Source organism: Idiotropiscis lumnitzeri, chromosome 19, assembly GCF_059441095.1.
Source record: "Idiotropiscis lumnitzeri isolate Australia: NSW breed Sydney's pygmy pipehorse chromosome 19, RoL_Ilum_1.0, whole genome shotgun sequence".
In the NCBI taxonomy this organism is placed as follows: Eukaryota; Metazoa; Chordata; class Actinopteri; order Syngnathiformes; family Syngnathidae; genus Idiotropiscis; species Idiotropiscis lumnitzeri.
In genome coordinates, this window is record NC_142409.1 from 12,033,909 (window position 1) to 12,055,119 (window position 21,211).

At 45.9% G+C, this 21,211-nt stretch overlaps 1 protein-coding gene across 3 annotated transcripts in view; it reads right to left on the reverse strand.

Moving 5' to 3' along the window:
- tmx3b (thioredoxin related transmembrane protein 3b) overlaps positions 1–21,161 on the reverse strand; it is a 71,349-nt gene extending 50,188 nt beyond the window's left edge. For 2 of the 3 annotated variants that reach the window (XM_088282402.1, XM_088282403.1), the window contains exons 1-15: positions 21,055–21,161; positions 20,683–20,740; positions 20,457–20,496; positions 19,843–19,966; positions 19,705–19,750; positions 18,222–18,302; positions 17,744–17,843; positions 17,574–17,651; positions 17,238–17,304; positions 13,726–13,824; positions 11,376–11,433; positions 11,178–11,231; positions 9,715–9,771; positions 6,310–6,439; positions 4,590–4,658 (exon numbers count right to left, since the gene is read on the reverse strand). In XM_088282402.1, coding sequence (XP_088138528.1) covers positions 4,590–4,658; positions 6,310–6,439; positions 9,715–9,771; positions 11,178–11,231; positions 11,376–11,433; positions 13,726–13,824; positions 17,238–17,304; positions 17,574–17,651; positions 17,744–17,843; positions 18,222–18,302; positions 19,705–19,750; positions 19,843–19,966; positions 20,457–20,496; positions 20,683–20,740; positions 21,055–21,148 — 1,155 coding nt within the window. In that variant the 5' untranslated portion in view covers positions 21,149–21,161. Of the gene's footprint in view, positions 1–1,521; positions 2,410–4,589; positions 4,659–6,309; positions 6,440–9,714; positions 9,772–11,177; positions 11,232–11,375; positions 11,434–13,725; positions 13,825–17,237; positions 17,305–17,573; positions 17,652–17,743; positions 17,844–18,221; positions 18,303–19,704; positions 19,751–19,842; positions 19,967–20,456; positions 20,497–20,682; positions 20,741–21,054 lie in introns of those variants that run through there. The other variant, XM_088282401.1, reaches the window with a different exon arrangement.
- Between the last annotated feature and the right edge of the window lie 50 nt (positions 21,162–21,211).

Below are 21,211 nucleotides of genomic sequence, written 5' to 3' on the forward strand. Positions count from 1 at the left end.
CCATTTAAAAAAGCTTGGCGAGACTTTTTTTTTTTTTTTGTGATAAGAGACTAATTATGTGGCATTTAGGTAAATCAGTGTCGACAGAGCTAGCTCATTAGCAAGAGCAGCTAAAACATGAAAACTAGAGTAGCTAATGTGGACCCACAGTCGAAGATGCTCTTGATGGATTCTGTCTCACCGAAGACAGCCGATAAACAAAAAATGCTAGTGGCTAAATATGAATGCTGACTTGCACTTGATCAAAATGGCTGCCAATATATGCGATATAAACTAATGGCATCAAGGGCACAACCCTGAAGAAGATTATCATGTGCAAAAGCTTTTAAATGGAATAAATCCTGCTCGCTTCTTGAAGTACAGCACTCAGCCGCTCTGCTCGTTTTTCATCCCTATCCCATTTTAGGGGGTTTAAAAGCGTCCGACGAGGTTTTTCCACGTGCACATAAGCACGTACAAAAACACGAGTATCACAGAAATAATTCTCATCTGTCCACTACTATTTCCTAGACCTGGAAACTCTTCAATCCCGTCAGGCAGTTTCAGTGACATTTCATCAAATCAGCTTGTCGCAGATATTGTGGCAATGAGAAAATAATGACTCACCAAGTCACTCCAGGGATATTCGACCAGCTGACAAAGGTGGATTTTTATTGCAAAAAGTAGCAGACGGCAGATAATTTAAATGCTGTTAGGATTCCAAAAGTGATAAATGCTTCTTGCTAATGTTCCTATAAAATGGCAACACCAGTTATTGCATGATAGCTTGGTTGCTAACGACACACGGATACACAAATATATATAAACACACACACATACGCATAATAGACATCAACAATTAGAACATGAGTTGGTTTGCATGGTGAATGATGTCCCGTTCGCCAAGCAGAAGCTCAAAAAAAAAGTCATTTGCGGAAAAGGCCAACAAAGACGAGACGCGGCATCAAGCAATTGAGACTCAAAAAAAAAAAAAAAAAAAAAGAAAAACGTGAACTGATTGGGAAGTGTCACAAACACAACCTTGTCATGCAAAGCGAGTAAAGAAAATAGAAGCTCCCAGCTGAGTCGCTTCTGTAGAATACAAAGCTCCCCGCTGGTAGCTTTAAGTCTGGAAAATTAGGTTCAAACAGAAAAGCGAGGGTTTAAGCCATTTATTTTGCAATAAATTGTTTAAAGGACAAAATCAAACATGTCTGGCCACAGAAAGAATAAATCATTTTGGGATGTTTAAACCCCCTGGAAAAATAATTTAAGCAATTTTTGCTTTCGTTACATGTGTAAAAGTTTTATTTTCCCTTTTCATATGTAATTAAGTTACGTAATATTGAAGCCAGGGAATTAATTTTGTAATCATTTGTCAGTATGTCCATTTCCTTTTTTTTTTTTTTTTCATTTGTTACACTCACGACAATTCAATGGTTGATGAACAAGACTCACATTAATGAGAAGTCATTAATTAATGGCTGCTGTAATTTGCATCAAAATACAAAACGACGTGCGAAGAATAAAAGAACATGTCAATCAACAAGAAAAAGGGGAAATCTTTATTTTGGTCGAATGTTGAAAAAAAAAAATACAAAGACCAGAAGGCAAAGCAAAGAGCACAGATTTTTTTTAAAGCACATGGAACCCTTACACAGCATAAACAATGAAAAATATGTCAAGTTGCGATGGGGGAGGGGGGGATGCGATGTTTTTCAACAATTATTTGTGCTCATTTGGATGGTTGATGGAGGACTTTTTTTTTTTGTTTGAAGGCAGCGTTCACCCCGTTTTGTGTTCTACTGGAGGCTAAGTGGGCAGGTGCAAAAAAGTGGTGTCACGAGGAGGAAATGGTTTTGACGTTCAATAGCAGCTAGCTAACAAAGTCGCACAAGACGCGGTGCGTTCAGGGTCCCATTTTCACGCTCCGTCGAAAACACTTTTGTTTTGTTTTGTTTTTTTAAAAAAAGGCCATGTTAAATAAAGGAAAAACGGTAGGAGAGTCTGTGGCAAGACGGGCTTTGAAGCAGGCGAGTGAGATGGAAAAGCAAAGATCGGCGACACGGCTTGCGTCGTCGATGCGTCTTTGAATTCCACGTCACATCCATTCACTCATCCATCCATCCATCACGCAGCCCTGCGTTAATCCGTTTTCTTCTCTTCCGGATCCTTCTCCAACGCTACCTCGCCCTCGGGGCCCTCCAACCGTAGATCCTCCTCCTCTCTCGCTTCTTCCTCCCCCTCTTCCTCCTCCTCATCCTCTTCCTCCTCCTCTTCGTCAGTCAGACCCTCCCGCTTGATGGCGTCGACGTCATCCGAGCCGTCGTCCGTCTCGGCCGTGCAGATGCCGTAGCACATGAGGCTGATCATGCCCAGCGGCAGGCCGAACAGGAAGCAGCCCAACAGAGGCGAGCTGCGGAACACTGACTGATGGGTGGGAAAGGAAAAGACGGGTCGGGGCGGTTGGGGATGGAGGCGGGGCAAGAGAGCATACAGTTACATTCATCGTGCCGATAAAGAAAGAGTTTGGAGGAACGAAGGCATCGTGGCAGCTTTTCAGTATGAACCGAGGAGGCAATTCAGGCGGCTGCCTAAACGGGCTGCAGAAGAAGCATGACCGCGTGTCAAACTTCTTTAAAGGCTTCCTGTTGCTGAGCGGGACTCATTATGGATGAGGTGAGATGAAGGCAGTCTTAAGTTATTTAGTTGCCTAAACGGGATGTGGAAGAAGCATCAGAGTATTTATATAATTGATTTTTCTTTTTTTTTTTATTAAATCTATGGCTGCCTAAATGGGCTGCAAAAGAAGCACCCCGTCACGTTGGTAAAAATGCTTCAGCGATCACGGACTTGGCAAGATGGGAACTGGGAAGGAAGGTAATGAGCAGCATTTATCCGATCCTTCAGTAAACGCTCTCCTCGGCTAATAAGTTAGCAGGCCTTAATGTGGAACACGCTGGAAAGATGGCGGGAAGGGAGCCTTACGACGGGATGAGACGCACATCCCAACGGTCAAAAACTGCTGCTGCAAGAGTAGCCACAAATTGTAGAGTACTGTCGGCTCGAGTAAAAAAAAAAAATACTTGTTCAGTAAAATGTTGAACTGAGGCAACTGGACGTTCAAAAATGATTTTGGCTGTCGTGAAATGAACATTTGCAAGAACCATCAACGTGAGTTGTTGTTTCAAAAATTGGTCAATCGAATACTAACGAGCGAGCTAGAAAATTAGGATGGCGACCATCAGTTGGTTTCTGTTCTGATGTTTCTTTACAAAGCGGAAGAGAGCCGACATTTCAATGCCTCCAAAACTTTTTGCGTAGCTTTCCACCATTTTGGGCGACGCAATCCCAATCCAGCTGGTCGCATCACAAACTTTGCCTGGAGGAACGCTTACGAGCTTTGCAGTACAACGGCGCCAGATGTTTAAGCAGTCGTCTCACGGCTACGGCAGAGTAAACATTATTAGTCCCAAAAGAAGCACAGCCCCTGAGGAAAAGCCCCCACCGTCCCCTCCATCAATTGCACATCACCCCCCCCGCCCGCCACCTCAGCCTGTTTACTGCTTGCCTTGCATATTCCTGCCCTGCCAACGTCATTTGTCTCCCAGGGGTAAAGTGCATGCGCACACACGCGCACGCCGGGGCGCATTTGTTCTACTTGTGTCACAGCTCGCCCTCGCCTGCTCCGTATTGAGATGCGCGGCGAGAACAGCGCGGTCGATGCAACATCCCGGAAACCCTTTGCTCAAGTGCCACAATCTAAAACTGCTCAAGTGAAAACGTAACCACACGAGCACCTTGGACAGATGCACGCTGTTAGGCGGTTAATGGGGGGTGCTTGCGCTTACCGAGATGCTGAGAGAGGGTTACAAAAAAAAAAAAAAATCGAAGTGTTGATATTAGAGGCTTACTGCTAATTAGCCATTTTCTTTCCATTTCTTTGAGGTGGCGTCCAGGCTGTAAGCGGTGCTGAATTCAGCAACTGGTTTTATGAAATGCTGCAGGACATTTAGTGGCGATAAGACGCAAGCAACTACAAATTAGAGGCAAGAGCGCTTTAAAAGATATCAAACCGAGTTCAAGCAGGTTGTATTAACTACATTGACCCAGAAGTGACACTCGAGGCCAAGCAGATGCAGAAATGTCTAAATTCTTTCACGGTTGACATGCAGATGGCAGTTTGACATGGAAGCAAAAACATTTTATATGTAAAGGCATGAGTTTTAAATGTGCTAATTTGCTGGTAAAATAATTCTAAATGATTGTCTAAAGCGTCTTTTAAGGGGCCCTGTGACAAATAACATAACTTAAAGTGGGAGAAGTAAGAAGCTACCAAACGAAAAAAGTGGGAGGCACACGTAAAAAAATGTCATTTGAACACCGTTCAACTGATTTGGGTGTTGAATGGTCTCAAAATAAAAATGAAAATCTGCAGTTGAAGCACATCTTGTTCATATAGATTCTACATATTCCTGCCCTCCCTCCCCGATATAACGCTGGAATGTGTAGACTAAATTTTTATTTATTGTGGCAACACAGCAGAAAGATAAACGCCACATTGGTTCATCTCCTTTGATTGACGTCAACGTCTTGGAATGGGAACTTACCATGACGGTGGATCTGGCGTCAAACACCACACGCTTGATCTTCTGGATGAAGCCGTCACCTCCTTGAGCCTGCGGGAAGGCGAAGACACTTTAATGGAGTGGCGGCGCGTTCGAGGATATTGTTTATATGCTAATTTCACACTCGTGCCGTTCGCCGTCGGCCATTTGTCGCAATTACGCAACGACAACTCGGGCAATCTGCAATTATAGGCGCGTTTAAGAAGGGCTCCTCGCACAAGACAATTAGCATCGGGGCTCTTGCCAAAAGCCGGAAAATTTGCATGCGCACTCGATTATTGACAACCTCCCGGGCAGCGGATGGGCCAATTATAGTTCAGCTCTGACAATTTTGGCGAGCGGGGAAGTCGGATTTGTTTACATGCAAGTTGTTGTCGCCGTGTTGCCGCATCAAATCCTGGATGGCAAGCAAGACAGCAGTTAGGAGGAAAGATGGGGAAGGGAGGGGAAAAAAAAAAAAAAAAAACACTTCATAACTGTCATGAAAAACCTGCAAATGAGCCGCGGCCGCCGCCGCCGCCTGTCACCGCATCCTCCGGCGCTTCAAACACGGCTAACTGCGCCGCCCGCACACAAGAGCTCACTCATGCGTTTCATCCTTCTTACAGATGACGAAGCCGCGGGATTTATTTCCGCTCCTGCACGAGGTATCTGCATGTGCGCTCGCCGGCCAATACAGCAAATATTGCCTTTGGAACGCCGTGACTGCGAATGCGCGGCTGCGTATAACATTAAATCAATAAACTAGAATAAAATAAAATAAAACAAATGGATTCACATGAACTACATAAATGAATGAAATAGACTCGGAATTTTTTTATTATAATTCAATTAATCAATTATTGGCCAAAACAAACAGTTTAAATGTACAGATAAAATTGTTCATGTTATTAATATTAATAAGACTAATTAATTCATGGACAAATTTATACAGCTGTTGATATATATGAATTTGATATATTATCCATCCATCACTTATCCAAGACGCTTATTTTTATATATCCTATTTCGTATAATTTTACATGTCACCATTTATTCTCTTGTTTATCTAATTTATATATTTCATTGAATTATTGTTGTATTGCACTGGAGAGGGGAGCTCTCTAATCTCGTTGCACACTTGAGTACAATGACAATAAAGGGATTTCTGATTTCTGAAGAATATAGAATCTACTATTGAGCACATACTTTAGCTACCGCACTGGGGAAGTGTCTTTTTTTTTTTTATGCGAGGCAAGAAATAGCGAGCCGCTTTCCAGGAAAGAGGAGAGAGCTTCACTATGCTGGTTTAGCTTTGGCGCTTTTGAACGCACAGCGGGCTCACAATTGACGCACCGCCTCTCCTGAGCGGTGTGCGGATTACAACGCCGTGTCGTGTACTAATCTCACTGTTTGACTTGGACCAAAAGAATTATTTGGAGATAATCTGTTCAGGAGGGATAGCGACATGTAATCTAAACACGCAAAAGGAGATTGCAACAAATACCTCATCGGATGAACGCTATCAGACGTGTCTTGTTATGACAGACATGCCCACCCAATTTCGTGCAGATTGGTGCAAAAGTGATGTTGGGGTCTGTTTTATTTATTTATTTTTATTTTTTTAAAATCCAACTTTCCTGGTGCTTGGGCTCTAAATAGTTAGCAGGAGGTGAGCGGAATGCATAAAACACAGTCAAGCGTGAGAAAGGTAATTTCATACCGGCACGGAACCGTTTAGAACGCCACTGATGAACTGGACCAGCTGCTCCACGGTCTCAGTCGGCTGGCTGGGCAGGAAGTACTGCTCGTTGGCTGTGTTGAGGACGATAATGGAGGGCACCGTCACCTCACTGAAAACAAAACAGGAGGAAAGAGCTTGTGTTTTTTTTTTTTGTTTTTTTTTTAATGCTTAATCCTCTCCGTGGCATGGACCATCATCATCAAAGCGAGAACAAATTGTGGCTTCTGCGGTAACAAATTGCCACGCAGAAGAGCACAATGGCGTGATCAACAAAGCCTTTGTAGTTTTCCCATGGGAATGCTTTCAGAGAGAGAATTCCTTGTTTGTGTGCCGGAGAGAAGGCGAAAAGCAGATGGACTGGCCAACCTTGGAATTTACTCAATGTTTTCTGCATACAGTTTGCATGCAATCGTCAAAAGCTCGGAGGGTTTATGTCAGTCAGTCAATCCAAAAACCCTTTTTGTTTCTCATTATTTTTTTATAATTATTTCTTATTTGAAACATAAAAAAACAAGGTACATGAGAACAGTTAGAATATACGACAATAATAGCCATTTTAAAAAATCCCATTTGCCGACTGTTGCTGCGCGTTTTGGCCTTTTGGGGGCAGTGTGGTGCCGTGTTGGATGGCGTACACACAGAATGAGACCTGAAGAAGTTGCGACTAAAGTTTAATTTAATATAACTCGTTTTTCATGTTTGGAAGATTTTGTGCCTTTAAGTAGTGTTATCTTACCTGTATTTGTGTTTTCACAGAGTTTGCATCTTTGAAAGACTATCACTGCCGAAGTCAATGCTAATTTCCGGTTATCATTTGATAGGTGCCCTCCATTAACTGCAGCGCTCGCGATGTATTCAAAACGAAGCAGGTTTTGTATTTAAATATAAAATGCAAGTAATTCTTTCTGCCGTACGTTTACTTTGACAATAAACCGCAATTAGGGTGTCAAACACCTTAAAGCACGCTCACGGACGGCAGACTCACAGTGCGTTACAGACTCGCCACGGAAGCTTCATTATGCATTCAGGTTACGTTCACAACGTCGGAAACTGGTAAACTCACTGCGCCACTCAGCGCATTCGGCTTGGCGTCTGTCGCACAAGCGAAACAGCTTCTAGCCGGAGTTATCAAAATGTGGTCCAGGGATGCATGTTCTATCATCTTCAGAAGGGCATGGTATAAACAGGGAACGGTTCACCATATGAAATCAAAGATGGCAAACTCCAGTCCTGCAGGGCCGCTTTCCAGCATGCTTTCAATCTCTCCCCGCTGCAACACACCTGATTCAAATGATCAGCTCATCAGCAAGCCCCGAAGAAGCCTGATAAGTGCTGCTCATTTGAATTAGATGAGTTGCAGCCGAGAGAGCTGGAAAACATGCAGGAAAGCGTCCCTCCAGGACTGGAGTTTGACACCTGTGATAAAAATAAACACTGTTTCCAACTTGTGGACAATCACGACGTTTGCAACATATACTGTAAATGTCCAGCACATTTTAGGCTCCAGCAACCCCCTGCAACCACATTTCTAATTGCATGGAAAACAATTACTTCATTCATATTGAAAAAAAACCACATCTGCTCTAAAAACGGAATAAAAAAAAAAAAGTCAAAACGAAATAAAAACCATTTATAATGAAAAAAAAATCCCCAAATTTTCCACTCCTGGCTAATTATCAGCATTTTACTCTTCAATGGTAGTGAACTGAAATGACCTGTGCTGCAGACGGCATACAAATTGTACAGACACCCGTCCGGTGCACAGTGAGGTCACCGCCTGCTTTGGACATATCAGCGGAGGAATTACACAACTCACTCAGATAACAAGGTCATGCAAACAAGCAACGCCGCCCCCCCCCCTCCATGGCTCGTATGTACTCCATCACGCCGCTGCCATCTCGCATCCCCGCCGTGTTACTCTAACGGGCCGAGGAAAGTGCACACGCATGCGTTCGCATCCATCACCGGCTTCGACGCGGTGGAGTCATCAAAACCTTCGCCGCGCTGACCAGCTGAGCTCTCCGAGTCACGCTTACACACCTGGCACAAAATGGGCATCCCACCTGATGTGCTGCCACCCCAACAGATGGAGGCCATTTTAAATAAATATGGATTAGCCTCTTAACCTCACTCAGACTGGAGAACAATCAACGGTTGTAGGGTGGAAAACGTTTGAATCACACAAAACCTAGAGCCGTTTAGTTGAACGCAAAATATTAAACTGTCGTTTGAATGCCAAGAGGTGTATCGACAGGAAAATTGTACCATCTGCCATCTCGTGAAAACGCATTTCATCCAACTACACGAGAGGGGTACAAACTTTGAGTATTATCATCTTATGTAAAGGCAATAAATAAATAAATAATCCAGATCTTGTATTGGTTCTCATTACTGTGCAGAGGCACCTAATGTTGTGGTCATGCAGCGAGTGTATATTAAGATCAATTCTGATCTCATATAAATGCTAATTATGGCAGTGGCACCAGGAGACGGGCAGCTTAATGACTTGAAAAGCGAATGAATAATTTAAACACACAGCCAATGCTTATTTTGTCCACACAGTGGGTATTTTTAAACAGAAAAAATATTTTTTAGGGGGGCCGAGTGTATCAGTCGGTGGTGCATTGTGGCTTCCCAGAGTGCATGACATGAACTTGAAGAAACAAGTGGGATGGAGTTCGGCAAAGAGTGGATGACTTTCGGGATAGGCTTCCACTCATTTCCTGCGCTAAGTAATGTCCTCCATGTGCCTGCGTGTGTGCGTGCGCGCCGCGGGGTGAAAGCAATGGCAGCCCGATGCCAGACAGGCTGCTGCCAGGACGCCGTAATCGCTGTGATGACAGAAAGCGGGATAAAAAGCCATCAGATTTATTTCGCCGGGTGCCCGGAGGGAGGGGATTAGTGGACATTGACGGGGCCAGGATTTCATCCCTCAAAGGAGGGCAATTAATCCTGCGCCGCTGCGTCCAAACACCCGCAAAACCCTGGAAAACCGAGCGCGGGAAGGCCAATCGCTTCCTTTCATCCACGGCCGGTAAACGCCGGCAAATTTCCAAGCGAGACTGTTTCATAAACGGCGTTGGCTGTTTGCCAGGAAGCATACAAACAGATGCCGCCTTACTCGTATACTCGATTATATTAAGACGCATCGTTTGATAAGGCGGATGCTGGCATCAACGGTCTAATTAAAAGCGTCTCTTTCCGTGACTGCTGTTTGTCGGCGAGGCGTCCGTGAAGTTAGACGTGTCACTACATGGCCACTAATCCTCATATGCAAGGCCCATCATCCGTTTTATCGTCAGCGTCGCACACCAGCAGATTTGCGGCGTTTTGCTGCACGCGAGCACAAGTGAGCAGGGAAGAAGGCCGACTTTTGCCGCTCACCCCATGATGAGGCTGTTGATGTAGTCGTTCCCGTCCATGTGGCCAAACTGGAAGTCTCTGTGGACACAAGGCCACATTAATTAAGTGCGGCTTAAGTTTATGTACACAAAACACACACACAAAAGTCAACTTCCTGCCCGGGCGGAATGCAAATACACTCCGGCTCCATTTGCATGATCCGACCGCGAAAGGGCCGCAAGACTGATTTTCGGGAATAAATCGTCACAACGGCAGCAGGGTGAGGAATTCTATAAGGATGTGATTGTGTCAGCAAAGTGCATTGTGGGTAGTCCAGGTAAGACGGCCGCAGCAGGCGTCCGGGGGAATGACTGATTAGGTGAGCTCTCGCTATTCATTGCAGCCTCCGGGCGCCACATAATGGCGGCGCCGCTCGTGTCAATGAGGAGAAGACGGAAGCGTGTCATAAATCCGGCCAACACAATAGAAAACATCACTCTGGCTTATTGATAATTTTGCTGACAAGTGTGAATGAAGCTAATAAAAAGTCGCAATCGGAATGTCTATTAAGGGACCGGGGGACGTATGCAGATACAAGATGTAATTACTTTTTCTTTTTCAGGCCCAAGTTTAGCAAATGGAGCGCACCCTTTCCCGATCGCCACGACAGGAATATTCATTCATTCAGTCCACTTCTTCAACTCCCTCCCCCGGAGGAAATGAATCCATAAAGCGGGATATCCATTGAAGGCGCGTTTATTATCAGATTGGCTCGGTGCTTCTCGAGGTAAAGGCTTCTAAAATTGAATCTCGCAAACGTGAAAGGACGAAGGGCGGGAGGGGCAGACATGCAATCGGAAACCGACAGGAGCGCAGATATTTGACGTAAAATTCCACAAGCAATAACTCAAAAAGGGCTTTGGGGTTTTTTGTGTACTTTTTACGTGCATTGATTCGGAATATTATGAAAAAGGGACTGCTGGGAAGTTGGCACTCTGGAGTGTCCGAAAATGAGTGTGAGTGAGCCGTACTGAATTTTGCCACACTGTGACGTCGCAGTGGGGCTAATTTACATAAAAAAGCCACCACGATACTTTAATTGGCAAGTGAAATTTGCTGTCTTGGTGATGAAGCCCCGCCTCCTCAAGTGGAAAATTGAGTCGACGCTATTACTTGGCGCATTTTAGCATTGGGGATGGACAAGTAGCCCCGCCCCTATCGTGATAACGTAGCATTGGCAGTAGAGGGGGCGCCTTTTCATTAGACCGGACTGCCTCCACAAAATCGGCTCAGAAAGACAAGTTCTAAAGAACAAAAGCATGTTGGTGCAAGATACTAAATTGTCGGGAGGGAACACATATGTCGCCTTGAAAACGATTTTGAGCGACATCTAAAAGTGCACCAATATTTGGGAGCATCCAAACCGCATCATTACCTCTTGGACGGAAGCACAATGAAAAATGGCCATGCCATCTCTGAATAAACCAACAAATTGGATGTCATACCTGCTAAAGTGCTCTCTGTATTCCCTGGCAACCGTCTGAATCAACACTTTCAATCTGGGGGAGGAAAAAAAAGAAAACAACACACACACACACACACACACAAAAAAAAAAAAAAAAGACTGTGAGCAAACTTGCCCTGAAATTGTCGGCGAGTCTTATCTTGATTGGCTCGTCGTGCACTTGAAGGCGCTGGCGTACCTGCCACTCTCCTCAGTGGGGTCCTTCTCGTCGATGATTGCAATCGCCACCAGTTTGCCTAAAGGGCGCAGACGAGGGGGAGGGCTGGCAGATTACAAAAGGCAATCACAGGCAGCGGGTGAGCCAGATAAGATGCTCAAGTGAGCCTTATTCTTATTCGTTCGTATTTAGCTGGACTCGGGTGAAATTGGAAAGATTGATTACAATATCCTTGCAAAAATGGATGTATTGATTACAATATCCGAGCAAGCCTTCAAGGTAAACAGGATAAATCCTCGAGAAAACACAGGATGTGGACCTTTCCAGGGCCCCTCATCGGCCGATTGTGACGGGAGTGCCCCCTGACGGCACCTTGCAGACCTGTCACTTCACTTTTACTGGTCAACAAGCGGCAAAGTGGAAGCGGTTGCTTTGAACCAAACCCATCGTACAAACTGTGCTTGAGTCAGAGGAAGGAAAGCACGAACACGACCGAGGCTCTTTGTTTGTTCTGCGTGGCATCATGATGGAATTCAGAAAATGAGCTATAAAACTAAAAAAAAAACAAAAAAAAACATCTGTGTATAATATTTTAAATGGGCTGGCTCGCCTTGCCCACATGAGAGAGCGTTCAAGTGCCTTAAAGGGGAAGTCAAGTCAAAAAATTTTCTTGACAATATGCGGCCCCACTAGTCTAAACACGACAGTCTGATGGTGAGGGTTGCGTTTTTGGAATCGGAATGACGCAGCAAAAGCCACCCACGCATTTTGAACCATCACAGGCGGCGGCCATTTTGCCGCTTGCTGTCGACTGAAAATGACTTGACAGCTTCTCAGAGCGAATCCAGAAAATAGGTGAGCCTTGATTGGTTGTGACCTGAGTGAGCCCGGAGCAACTGTGATGTCATTTTCAGTCAGCAGCACGAAGCAAAATGGCCGCCGCCTGAGACGGACAAAACATTCACAAACGCAACTTGACTTTCCCTTTAATAGTTCTTTTTTTTTTGCCTTCTCTTCCAAGTTATGGCTCATAACCGCAAGTTGTGGCACTCCTAAGTATTTTTTTAAACTATTATCAACTCTGAGTATCCATACTCTTGTTACAGCTCATTTTAGGTGGCTGGTGTATTTATTCCCGATGAAAAGTCACACACAATGCTTGTGTTGTTCTAATAAATATTCTAAGTCGGCGACCAATCCCAGTCGCAGTCCTCTGCCCTCAAATGGAATCAAAAGGACACGGTCGGGGCGCCGCCCGGGCTCGGATACACGGACGCCACGCTCCGTGTCAGTACGAGTTACGTCGCGTGGCTGACGGGGGCCGCCGAGCGGAAAATGTTATTCCGCCGGCGACACACTCGCATCCCCCGACACTTTCACATTAGAGTCGCACTCCTCCGATATCTAAGCGACTATTTCAAAGCCTCCATCTTTAATCGGCGAGGCTCTAATTAAAAAGCATTTCTGTGTGGCGGGAGAGCTTGTTAGGTGGCGCGGCTGGCGGGGTGAGACAAGCGGCTAAATCAAAGCGCCCGTCACAGGAAGGTGCACATTAAGCTGAAACGCTGCTGCGTCTAATATTAGACGGCGCGCAGCCTCACTTGAAACTGCTGCTTGCACTAAGCTGGAGACTTCCTGTGGGAGGGAGCGTCTGCAAAGTAGAGCAACGTGCTACGGATTTCAGGAGGAGGGAATGTCCTTAAACGACTCGACCGCCGGCTATATCGGAGACTGGGATAGTTGGGAATAAATTGAAGTTGGAAGAAAAAAAAGGGGGGGGGGGTGTTCATCTACAGTACAGTCGGCCCTTGCTCTATCACGGTTCACTTTTTACAGGTTCATGCATTGCAATTTTACTTTAACTTATTTGGGAATTTTTTCATGTATTTCTCAACACAGAATATTACTAAAGACTTGCGTCGCAATAATACGAGAGTAAAAGACGAGAATCGCAGAAGTTTGGGATCATTTCACACTTTTCCAAAGAAGCTAAAGTGCAATGTGCCGCCGCCAAAGCACGGCAACAGCGATCTAGTCAACATAATTGCCAACACTCCGTCCTGATTGGCTCACTTTGGCGTCATTCAAATGGCCGACTGCCTTTTAAGACACACACACACACACCCGCACACACGCACACGCATACGCACACACCCCTTCAAGGTCACAGAGATTACTCTGCAGAATGAAAGAAAGTGGACAAAAAGAACACCTGCACCTCACAATGTTTGTTGCTGTTTTCTATGCACGGAGCATAAAAATGCACCAATTAATAATTATGCTGACTATTTGCTTGCCGATCGGCAGCTTTTTATTGCAGGGAGCGATGTTCTGGAGCAGGAATTTTCCGAAAAAGGAGGAATAACTGTACCTGTTTCTCCAAGCTCGTACAGCGTGAAGCCGTCGATCTGCAGGTAACCTTGGAAACGCTCTCTGTTGACCCAACTGGTCAAGCTGCCATCAGCGTACTCTGCAGCATGAAAACACCAAACATTAAAGTCTTCCTGATCCAAGCACGAGATTGGAAATCGGGGCTCTTCAAATTATTTTCAGCTGATCGTATCGGGTGGGAAAAGCCACACATTTTTTTTTTTTCTAGATTAGCAACAAACGTTGATTAAGTCTGAAGATATTGCCCAAATGGAACAGCGATAGCTTCATTTCTTTTTGTTTTTTTTGTTTTTTTGGGGGGGGTCATGTGAAGAAAGAAGGCAAAAAACCATGTCTGAGTGTTTGAGTGCTTGACCCTCGAAATCTGTTTGAAAGTTTGTGCAAAAAACGCATGAAAGGAACCTGTGTATGTATTTCAACACAGAGGCACTGTGGAAAAGAAAAAAAAAGAAGAAAAAAAAAGGCTCCAGTGTGGGTATGTGCGGGTACACGCCGCATGTTGCCACTCGCACATCTGGCGGCCACATGTAGAGCCCATTGCGCTTCCACTGGATGAAAATGGTCTGAAAAGCGCTCACAGGGCGCCTCAAAGGCCCGCGGGGACCTCATTACGACACCTTAATAAGTTATCACGACCTCACGGCCACCGTGAGAGTAATTACAACATCGCCAATGACTTTGACACGCTTTTTAAGCCAGGCGGGGAGCCACCCCACCCCAAAGGGCCAAATCATCAACGCGATGCTCCGAATGCTTCATTTCCAACAGCGCAAGGTCATCATTGGCGTGGATATTAGTGCTGAGTTGCTGTGAGAAACTTGCTGAGTCAGCCCCAGCGCATTCTTTCCACAGATGTTCTGGCTTTATGGGCAGACACGCTTCCTTCCCCCAGAGAGAGCTGAACCCCCTCCAACCTCCCCACGCTAAACGGCGCCCCGCCCATCTCCGCTGCATCGGCTTCACCTTGAAACATATTCGACGGAGTCGCTCTCAACCAGGCCTGCCAGAGTTCACAGGAATAAAAAAAAAAAACAAACACACACGCGGACAAGATGATACGGGCGAGGAATGAGGAGCCGTGACATATTCAAGGAGGAAGATTAATGGCACACCAGACCCCGGATGACCCAACGCCACTGATCCAAAGTCGGCAGAGTCTACAAGGAGTCAAACTGTCACGTGACGCTCAGTAGCTGCGAGCTGACGACTGTTCGCAAAGAATACAAATCTTGGCATCATATGAATACCACCGTATTGCATAGATATCGATATTAATTTATTACTCTATCCATAAAATTCAACAATATTTTTAAAGAAAGGAATTGAGGAAAAAAGTGTTTTGTTTTTTGCAAAGAATGTATTACACTGAGCTGCACTTTTAATGTTTGTTTTCCATCAATGATGGTGGTGAGTGTAATTTCTACAACAGATGGCGAAACACAGCATTTTTCTTTCTCCAGTACAGTATTTTGTTTTATAATTAGATGACAGAACAAGACAGCTCTTAACTTTACATCCGTTCTAAATACTTTGGACCAATCGCATCGCTTTCAGCGGCATCCTCGTCATCTTCAGTGGCGCGGCGGCGTCTTGTCATGGCTGTCACGGCGCGTTAGGCGGCCCGTCGCTTAAATGCCCGCCGTTAATGTATGCAAAGTAATTCCGCCTCACAGCTGGCTGCGTTTTGTACGCTCCCAAAGGAGGAGCGGCGCAGTCAAACAGGAGAGAGATTAGCGGAGAGACTTTAAGCCGAGCGATAACTAGGACGGTCCGACGCCGAAGCGGCCTCCTCCGCGTAGCATCCAGGTCGACCCTGTCGCTCATCGCACCCTTCAGACGCGCCGTCGTCCGGCTGATCAAAACCTCCCGAGCAACAACTTCTGTTGCGTGAAGGATTGTGGGAAATTAAATATGCATGAGCCGCGGTGATGTACTCTTATTTTAACAGCAGCCTTGAAGGAGGGGGGGTGTTGATGCGGCTTGTGATGTGCGCTTAAGCCGCGAAACCTAAACAACGAGGCGCCGCAGAATTATGCACGCAAAATGAGAGGCCGGATTTAGACGCCGTGGCTCATCTCGTCAAACTCGCAACAAGAGCGGCGTCGCGCAATCTAAGCGAGCGCGAGGAGGCCGTCCAGTTTGCGTTTTCTAGGAATTGTTTGCCTCGGTACGGCGACGCGCGTGTTTGAGGAATGGAATATTGGCAAGTGTCGGGAACGTGAATTGAATTCAACCTTTGTATCGATAAGAATAAAACGTGACGGCTTTCCTGCAACTCTGGCTCCACGAATGCGCTGTGGTCAAAATCTAAAACTGCCCCAGTTACGCAGAAAAAGTGTAAGACAGAAAAGACAAACATCTGCTTGGAGGCGAGTGGCGTGAAAAACGACACCACGCAGTCGCTCTATCTAGATCAAGCAGAAGCTTCAAGTGTGTGACTACTTGTCAGCAACTAGGATGCAAAAGGCAGCATCCTGCTCTCGTTCCCAGTCTGCTGCCTAGACGGGCTGCAGGAGGAACTTAAAGCTAACACATAAAGTGCATGTGGCGATACAGATGCAGTGTGGACAACATTTCAGGGACAAATCTCCGCATGACACTTCAGTTCTCCCTTTCTCCGTATCTTTTGTGAGCTTTGACCTTTGCGCTAACTTTCTTGGAACTGTCTTTTCTGTCCAAGGACCTTGAGAGCTGCCTTTGGCATGGATGAAGAAGCTATCTTAAAGAAGCAGAAGCCTTACAGAAAGTGTGTGATTGCTTGCCAGCAACCAGGGTGGACCAGGGTGCAAGCATTTCTCCCTCCGATAGTCTTCCGCCTAAATGGGTTGCGGTAGGAATCCAAAAGAAGCTGCCTCTTTGACGCAGAAAAAGTCTATGCGGCAATACAAACCTCAAGGAGGCCCCCAAGTTATCTCTGAGTCTTCAGTCTTCATCATAGCGAGACACTGGCCCAACGAGTCTGTTGCCTAAACCGGCTGCAGTAAAAATGGAATGATAGGCGAGCTTACGCTTGACTAATGTAGCCCGCAACCCTCAGTACAAAGTCAGCAAAACAATGTTTGGGATTTCATGCTTTAGCTTGAACGTGGGCTAATACATGAACAAAATGTCATCCATTGGCACTGACATGTTAAAATCCCGCCTGGCAGCGACGAGCCAGAGCGGCCTCGGCGTGCAAATGACATCGTGGTGAAATGACACTGTTGCGGCGTGGCGCTTCAAAACCGGGCAGGGGCAAAGCTGAAGTGTTATTTCCCGACCTCGCCCGCATCACATATCATTTACAGCTCGACAGCGCGTACGCTACAAGCTTTGCGGTCTCCCACGCCCACGCCGGCCCGCTACGCGGGTTCACCCGGGGAGAAAAGCGCAGTGACATGGCGCAGGGCCTGACCGCACAGCGGCGCAAAGTTGAAAGAAGAACGCGGTTCAAGAGGAGCAGGCGGGGCGAGCCGGGGGGCTTGACAGAAGTGCCGACGACACGCAACTCACCGTCATAGGTGAAGTAGGCGCCATCTTTGAAGACGATCACCGCAGGCAGCTCGGGCAAGGTTACAGACTGAAAACACAAAAATGACTCCTTAAAAAGCGAGTTGACACACAGAGAATTTTAAACAGCACAGCAAACCCGAGCATGACAAATAACCTCGCCAAGCACATTTCACAGATTCCGAGCTTCACTAGACAGGGTGATGAAATTTGCACATCACACAGATGATGAAATGTCACACACCACAATTTACTATCAATGCAAATGTGAAATTATTGATCACAGCTTGAGTGACAAACCAGAAAACAACCTGTTGAAATCTTTGGATTATTTCTTACCTCTGGCAGGACGTCTTCTGAGGCCGAGAAGAAATAAGTATAGACGATGAGCTCGGTGGCGACGTCGTTGTACTTCTCCTGCCGAGACAACACAAACATAAATCAATAAATATATATATATATATATTTTATAAAGCTTTAGTTATTACATTCACGTGACACACACTTACTTTGAGCGGAGACTCACCGCCGACGTACACAAACAAGACGTCGTGCCGCTTCATCATGTGCTCGAACATCTGCTTGCTGGGAAGGCCTCGAACGGCCGGCCTGCAACGAGCGGGTTCAGGTCGTCAAGATTGGAACAAGGCCACAAACTGGAGAACAGGCGCTCACGACATTAGGTACACCAGCTCAGGAGATCCAATCCAAGAGCTGTCGCAAACATTTTGGATCGCAATCAGCGCTCCTTCTAATACTGTGCTTATGTGTAGAGGTCAAAATGTTTTAGTCAAAGCTCACGTGGAAAAACAAAACGGTTCTAGTGCAGCACAGCAAGAATTCTCCATGTGGGGGCAACTGAGTCAATTTGCATTGTGAGCTTGTGGTGCCACCCAGTGGCGAAAAGCACCCACTGCAGCTGAGGAACTAATTCAACTCAAACGAGTCGTTTGGTGCAGTCGGTCGTCATGACGCATCAGGACTCACCCCGCCACCCGATTGGCAAATTCCACAATGTCGTCTTTTGTGCGTGGACCTTTGTAATTGTAGGCCAGGTCAGCCTTCAACCTGTAAAGGAAAAAAATTCAACAATTTAGTCAAGAAAGTAGCAAATGTGGATCCAGATGCAATGATGGGGCGGAGGGGAGAAAAATCTTTACGTGAACCTGACTTGATCCTTCAAGACATTGAGCAAGTTTGTAGTTTGGTTTAGAGGGGGGAACAAATGCCAGAATTAGTCTCAGAAAAGGAAACGATCTTACTGGGAGATGAATATGTTGATCCTAAAATATTAAAACAGTGTATTGATCCTAGAATAAGTCATTGCATTTCATGGTTAAAATCCGGGCCCGCCTTCCTGTGTGGAGTTTGCATGACCTCCCCGTGCCGGTATCGGTGCTTGCTGTCGGTAGTCACTGCAAGTACCTGATGCATTCAAATAAGGCCAGTATCAGCTGGGATAACAATACCAGATATTTATACCCGCCCATCCCTGATGATTTAATTATATTGTTAACCTTTGAATAGAATTAAAATTGTATTGGTATTTTTTTTCTTCTTACACCCTTTTAAAAACCAGCATTTAACAGGAACTCGGGGAGTGTGGCTGCAGTTGCATCAGCCCGCAGGGCTTAATGCTCCCTGGAGATGTGAGGAAAAGGTTATATCGGCTGGTTGGGAGAGGAGGGGAGCTCCTGCGGTCTTCTGAAGGAAGTTTCATCACTCGCATGTGCCGTATGAAACGGACTTCCCCAAGGGAGCACGATGAAACGCCTATCGCGGTTACTTTACACAAGAAAAATGCCTTTTACACATAAAGTATTCTTTAAAACATCAAGAAAACGCTCATTTCTTGTGAACATTGTCGCGTCGGATTAAAAGCATCAGGAGTTATCGTGGTAACCGCATTTAGGTGAGCAAGTTTTGCCCTGATTACGCCTCAGGCAAGCGGCAGCAGCAGCACGGCGTGTTGCATCGTGAAGGACACATTTCCACAGACCGAACCTCTTGGGGAAAAGACTCGAGAGGAATCCAGAACAAACCGCACCAAAGACACTCCAGATGCAGGAAAATTCATGCAAATGAAAAGCTCAAGTAGGAATGGGGAGGGGGGACTTTGCCATAACCAGTGCCGCTTTGAATTTCAATTCTAAATTACCAAGCCAATTTTTCAACATCATTAAACAATTCACTGCCACGCACATTTAGAGACAACTGGAAGCCAACAGTTTTCTCGTCTTGTTTCGGGGACAACCGAGTCTACAATGAGGCCAACAACTTTGTCTGATTTTTAGAATGTGGGAGGAAGGCGAACACCCTGCAAATAACTCACACATGCATGGGGCGAACATAACATGCAAACGTCAAGAGTGTGAGGCAGATGTGCCAAGCACTTGATTGACTACTGTGATCACTTCTTGTTGATGGGAAAAAAAAAAATCAAAACAGTTTGATTGCCGCTGACACTTACAGTTTTATCGTGGGGTAGCCGCGCACGCCAAACTCGGACGCCATTCCTACCAAAGAAAAGAACAATCGTTCCTTTAATCCGAAAATGCTCACGTTTACGGCACTAAAAACAAAACGTAAGGAAACAACAGCGACTCACCCGAGTACGCGGTGGCGTCCATCTTGCCGACACGGACCGGCGACCCGGAGAGCTTCAGCTCGGCGCCCACGTCGTGCCACACCGGCTCCAGTTTTTTACAGTAGCCGCACCACGGTGCGTAGAACTGAAGGAAAGTCAGTGACAAGAGTTACAACACCTTCTGGACAGCCATGAGCCAATCAGACGCCGCGATGAGCTTGAAAAAAAATGTAACGTAGCCGTGACTCTCATGCTGTACTTTTACCAAAGGCAGACTTAATTTGTAACGTTTCCACTTCACCAAAACTGCAAGAGAGTTCTTAGGGTGCGTTTTAGGATTACTTCCTCACAAAACGTTGACACTACTTCTTGTGTTGGCTACATTTTCATCAGCTCTGCTGGCTCAAAAGAGACTCCGACTGTAACATAAGCCCCCCTGGCTTTGCCCTCCATGCATGGCTTGTCATTGACGTGATCACAAGCACAACGTGACCCTCCGTTCGGCCCCGCCGTCCGTTTGCACCACGCACGTTGCAACTTCCGCCAGGGATGAGCTCGGTGGCATCCGGCCTGGCATGGTTGGTTATGCCTTTGTGTGTGTGCTTGAGTGCGTGTGCGTGTGTGTTGAAACTTACATCAACCAGCCAGATGTCATTCACTCTGGTCTCTTTAAATCTACCAAACAGAAAAGCAGACACCATTAAAGATGACTCAAATTGGACATAATGGAAACAATAAATTCACTTTTTTTTTTAATCCATTAAAAATATACAAATTCAGGGCATAAGACATTGTAATTGCATTGATTCATGTTTAACACATACACAACAATTTCCCACAAGCCTTAAATAATTCACTTACGTGTCGTCGAGATCCTCCACAAAGGCAAACACCTCCGATCGCAATAAGGCAGCAATAACTGTAGCAAGCAAGAAGAAAGATAAACTCATGTAACGGTTTGGTGTGACAAGATGAAATGGCATCTCCTCCATCCTGGTGGCAAATGCAAGCATGCAAGGAGGAAGGAAGGAAGGAGGAAGGAAGCGAGGGAGCCAGGGAGCAAGGAAGCAAGGAAGCATCACCACCAGGCTAAAGAAGCTAGCATCATCATTGGCATCATTTGGTGCCACACTATCAACAACAGCAGCTTTTCGACCACGAGCGGGACAGAAGCTGTGCTCTCACACGGGAATGGTTTAAAAGGAAAAGAAGAAGTTTAAAGAACGAGAGTACCTCCATAAAAAAGCGAAAGTTCCACTGCTGCCATCGCTTCGATAGGAAACAGCAAGGCGGAAATACAGCCGCAAAAGGGGACCAGTCTACGCATGCGCGTGAGAACGTCACTGGGGGGTTAAACGAGTTCTGCGCATGCGCGTGTCGAAGTTGATAG